The 5232-nt window shown below is 46.1% G+C and overlaps 1 protein-coding gene across 1 annotated transcript in view; it reads right to left on the bottom strand.

The window, feature by feature from the left end:
* Positions 1-2011: 2011 nt before the first annotated feature.
* LOC107111131 (sideroflexin-1-like) overlaps positions 2012-5232 on the bottom strand; it is a 44839-nt gene continuing 41618 nt past the window's right edge. The window contains exon 11 of the mRNA XM_015412052.1: positions 2012-2108. Within this exon, the coding sequence (XP_015267538.1) occupies positions 2012-2108 (97 nt within the window). The remainder of the gene's footprint in view (positions 2109-5232) is intronic.

The raw sequence follows: 5232 nt of genomic DNA, 5'->3' as shown, positions 1-5232 counted from the left end.
ACCTTAGCTGGGGGAAAATTTAGCCTAGGAGCTTCTGGGAACTCCTGTATGCGGTTTGTCGTATTTGCAGACCTCAACTGAAGCCACATTCCTTGTTGTGACTTATGGCCTATGCTTCCTGAAACTGCGCTGTAGAACACAGGTAGTTTGAGTCAGTGTTTTTTTTTATTTTGTTGTACTCTCTGAAGTGTTGGTTTGCTGGATTTTGTATTTCTCTCTTTTGATCATTGTTTTAAATAAATACTTTTAAAACTTAAGTTGGCTCATGTGTGCGCAAGTCTCCTGTTAACCCACAAGAAAGCCTAGCTATCTTGACACAGTGGAAGGGAACCTTTAGATTCATCCCATACTTCTTTCTTGTTCAATTTCTAGACACTTTTGTATGATCTAAGAGGGCTGACCAATTATTACCATTTTTTTAAAACACAAACAGCTTTCAAGCAATAACGACAACTAAAGCTGTTATGTGAATTGGCCTCAGAGCTATTGATAAGACTCTTTCTTTACTCCATATTTTCCATTCACACCCGGGGACACTTCAATCCCTGCTTCTCCCCTGAACGACTTAAACCAGTCCCAATTTAAATGTGGCACTGTTGGATCTCTGGTATGCTAACATTGCGTGTATAGTGGCTGAGGACCCAAGTTTAAACGATATACTGGGATTCGGAAGAAGAGTAGGTTTTTATACCAAGCTTTTCTCTACCCTAAGGAGTCTCAAAGTGGCTTAGAATCTGCTTCCCTTCCTCTCCCCACAACAGACATCTTGTGAGGTAGGTGGGGGCAGAGGGAGTTCTGGGAGAACTCTTGACTGGCCCAAGGTCATCCAGCAGGCTTAGGCTGCGGTCACATGGAACATTAGCCACGCAAGAGAGACGGAAGACAGGTGGATTTTCCGGGCGCGATCTCACCACCACATCTGGGAAGCGTAGCGCTTCCGTGGCACAACCGAGGCTTCCCGCTGAAAACGCGCAGCAAAAAACTAGTACCTCTGAGGTACTAGTTTCCGGAAACCGCGGGGCAAGGGAGGGCGTCTGATCGCGTTTCCGGTGGCATCCGGTGCCCGCCCATGTCCCCTTGCGAGAAAAGGTTTTTTCCCCCCAAGTCTCCGTGGATGCACACACGCACCCAACGGAGCATGCGCATTTGTCGTGTACACAAAAAAAGAAAACCAGTTTGCTGCACCGCGCACTTCTTCGTTGCGCGCAGGCGTGTCCTGTGATCGGCACCTCTCCCTACCCACGGAACCTCCACGGTACCTCCACAGGACCTCTACAGGAGGTCTGATCGCTTAACCGCGTGTTAGTTTGCCCCGGGGCAAACAGCCACGCTTCCCCGCCAGTTTCCTGCCCGTGTGACCGGAGCCTTAATGTGGAGGAGTGGGGAATCAAACCCGGTTCTCCAGATTAGAATACGCTGCACTTCACCAGTGCACCACGCTGGCTCTTCTCTGTGCCAAGTTGCATGAGTCGGTTCTTCCATTCTACCCTGTCAGTGCTGGTTAAATCAAGAGAGTGATAAAGCAATTTATGAGCCCAGGCATGCTGAGCGGGCATGCTGCAGAAACCATACTCTGGACCTTAGAAAGCCATGAGATGGGAAATTGCAATCTGAACTGTAGACGCAAAACAGTGGCAAAAATCAGCTTCTCAGTTACTCGCTTTTAAAGGAAACTTAAAATCGGAAGATAGTCTAAAACAAAATATTCTGATTTTCTCTGCCCGTGGTGTTTTCTAAAGGTATTTCATCTTCAGCTACATGGGAACTGATGCAAACTTTTTTTTGGGAATATTTGCAGCCAAAAACAAATTGAAGTCTATGCAGCAAAGTGGTAAAGACAACAACTATGATTTGAAATGATAACTCTAAAAATCCTCTAGCAGTTACCGAATAACCTCAGTGTTCAAAATTGGATAAAACTGAAAGGACACATTCAGGACTGTCTTCAAAGTTGTCACAGAATTCAAAAATAAGTTCACCTAGTTGTCGCCGAGGGACAGTTTGCTACAAATTATAATCCTTTGTTAAAATATACGCGGTCCAATTCAGGGTTGAGCTTCTGGATCTCGGCTTGTAATTCTGACTCCAGACGAGTTACAGACATGGAACTGAACAAAAGAAAATAAAGACATTGCACATTATTTATTATTATGCAGTCTAATTAGTGGTAAAGTTATGTGATTATTTTTAAAAGAGTCTATTAAATAATAAACATGATTAGTACGAAAGGGATTTATCGGGTCCAAATAGTTAGCTTCTGTGCAACATTGTGAACCGCAAAACGAGCCATTTTTCAAGTAGTGTTTTGCTTGGCTAAGGATAACTGCTGTGGTGTGTTAATATGTCAGCCAGGAAAATCATGTATTTTATATGAATTGTTAAGCTTTCACTTGTAAACTGAGACTAAGATAGTGAGTCATGAATGACTGGGAGACCTTTAAACTGATTGTTGACATTTTAAGTTTTACTATTAAGAATGAATAGAATGAATTTAGTATGCATGGAGACATGCAGTTAAAACTAGCAAGTGCAACATTTAGGACTGTTAATATATCAGTACTACAGAATACTCACCTAGGTGTGATGAATGCTGATCCGTCTCAGCACAGGGTGGAACTGCGTTTGCTATTACAGCTTTTCTAAGTGTTTTCTAAGCCAAGAGGGCAAATGTTGAGTTACATTGTTTTTGAGTTCAATACAAGTCAAAGCGCTACCACAAAAGAAGCAGGCGACTTCTGCTCCCATTAACATTTTTGATCATTCCCTGAAATGAAATGTCTGTGCTTGCCAATAGACAGGGATCACACTTGCGTTTGAAACATCTCTGTTACTCAGGTCGTTTCTCATACTGTTACCTATTCTGGCAGGCGGTAGCCCAGCTCAGTTGTTCAAAGTACGTGTGCTTTATGAGCACAAAACGGAGTGGGTTTGTGCCCACTGGCCTCACCACCCCTGAATATCTGCAGCAAGCCGTAGGTGTGTACAGGTTGCATTCATGCAGGGTCGGCCCATCATAGACAATTTTTAGGCAGCGGCCTAGAGCGACTCCTTAAGAGGAAGCGCCCCCCCCCGGCCTGCCACCCCGCCCTCGCCTAAACGGAGAGATGCTCCCCCAGGCCTGTAGCCAGGATTTTTAAATTCAGGGGGCCTTTAAATACGTCAGTTATTTAACCCCTGCACACACACACAAGGGAGCGCCTGGGCTGGATGGGAAGTTGGGGGGCCTTGGTGATAAGTCAGGGGGCCAGGCCCCGAGATGCCCCCACTGTAGCTACGGGTCTGCACTCCCCACCCGGGCACGCCAGATGGTAGCCTCGCCTACTGTGCAAAAAAACCTGATTGTGAACAACAACTGAACAGGGCTTGTCTTTGACAGATAAGGGATTCTCAGCTCTCTTCTGGAACCAGATTCCCTGCCTTTCCGAGCAAGTTGTTCCAGCAGCGTCTGCTGAAGAGTGAGCAGCAGCAGGGAAGAAAGTTCTGCTTCCTGGTCTTCATGCTCAGTCTCCACTTTGCTTTTTTTAAATTCCGCATTCCATTACTTTCACTAATACCAATCATAAGGCATCTTGGGTTTTATTTTGCAAGTAAATATTTTTCTCTCAGCATCCAATACTTATAAACTGTAAAGTATTTACTGGATCTGGATTATTAGGAAGGGAACTGAAAACAAATCAGCCAGTATCATAATTGTTGTTGTTCAGTCGCACAGTCGAGTCCGACTCTTCGCGACCCCATGGACTAGATCCCGCCAGGCCCTCCTGTCTTCCGCCGTCCTCTGAAGTTTGCTCAGTTTCATGTTCGTTGCATCTTTGACACTGTCTAACCATCTCATCCTTTGCTGTCCCCGTCTTCTTTGACCTTCAGTCTTTCCCAGCATCAGGGCCTTCTCCAGTGAGTGCTCCCTTCTCATTTGGTGGCCAAAGTATTTGAGCTTCAGTTTCATTATCTGGCCTTCCAGGGAACAGTCAGGGTTGATTTCTTTTAGGATTGACTGATTTGATCTTTTTGCAGTCCAAGGGACTCTCAAGAGTCTTCTCCAGCACCATAGTTCAAAAGAATCTATTCTTCGGCGCTCGGCCTTCCTTATAGTCCAACTCTCGCAGCCATACATGACTACTGGGAATACCATTGCTTTGACCATGCGGACTTTTGTTGGCAGGGTGATGTCTCTACTTTTTATCATGCTGTTTAGGTTCGCCATCGCTTTCCTCCAAAGTAGCAGCCGTCTTTTAATTTCATGGCTGCAGTCACAGTCTGCGGTGATTTGGGATCCCAGGAACGTGAAGTCTGTCACTACTTCCACGACTTCCCCTTCTATTTGCCAAGGAGTGATGGGACCGGATGCCATGATCTTAGTTTTTTTGATGTTGAGCTTCAAGCCCACTTTTGCGCTCTCCTCTTTTACCCTGAGCAAGAGGCTCTTTAGGTCCTCTTCACTTTCTGCATGCATGGGATAGAGCGGGTTGAGAAAGAAGTCCTTTTCTCCCTTTCTCACAATTCAAGAACTCGTGGGCACTCCATGAAATTGCTGAGCCGTTGGGTTAGAACAGATAAAAGGAAATACTTCTTCACCCAAAGAGTGATTAACACATGGAATTCCTTGCTGCAGGAGGTGGCGGCGACTACAAGCATGGACGGCTTCAAGAGGGAATTAGAAAAGCATACGGAGCAGAGGTCCATCAGTGGCTATTGGCCACAAGGTATAGATAGGAGCTCTCGGTCTGGAGCCAATCAATGATGCTCTGTATTCTTGGTGCTGGGGGGGGGGCACAGTGGGAGGGCTTCTGGTGTCCTGGCCCCACTGCTGGACCTCCTGATGGCAACTGGTATTTTTGACCACTGTGTGACAGAGTGTTGGACTGGATGGGCCACTGGCCTGATCCAGCATTGGCTTCTCTTATGTTCTTATGGTAGCCACTCAGCCAGCTGAGGAAAAAGGGACCAAGAGAGCAATGTTCACCTTACTTACCTGATTAATCTCGGCGTTTTGGGTATGAGTAAAGGGACATTCTGAGACCCAGTTTGGTATAGTGGTTAAGTTTGCGGACTCTAATCTGGGAGAACCGGGTTTGATTCCCCACTTCTCCACTTGCACCTGGCTGGATGACCTTGGGCAAGCCCTAGTTCTGATAAGAGCCGTTCTTGAAAAAGAGCAGTTTCTGTCAAGAACTCTCTCAGCCCCACCCACCTCACAGGGTGTCTGTTGTGGGGAGGGGAAGGGAACAGAGT

The sequence above is a fragment of the Gekko japonicus genome, unplaced genomic scaffold (genome assembly GCF_001447785.1).
Source record: "Gekko japonicus isolate JY-2015 unplaced genomic scaffold, Gekko_japonicus_V1.1 scaffold1285, whole genome shotgun sequence".
NCBI classification, from domain to species: Eukaryota; Metazoa; Chordata; class Lepidosauria; order Squamata; family Gekkonidae; genus Gekko; species Gekko japonicus.
The sequence above is the reverse complement of the archived record's forward strand: the minus strand, read 5'-3'. Positions and strand labels throughout refer to the sequence as shown.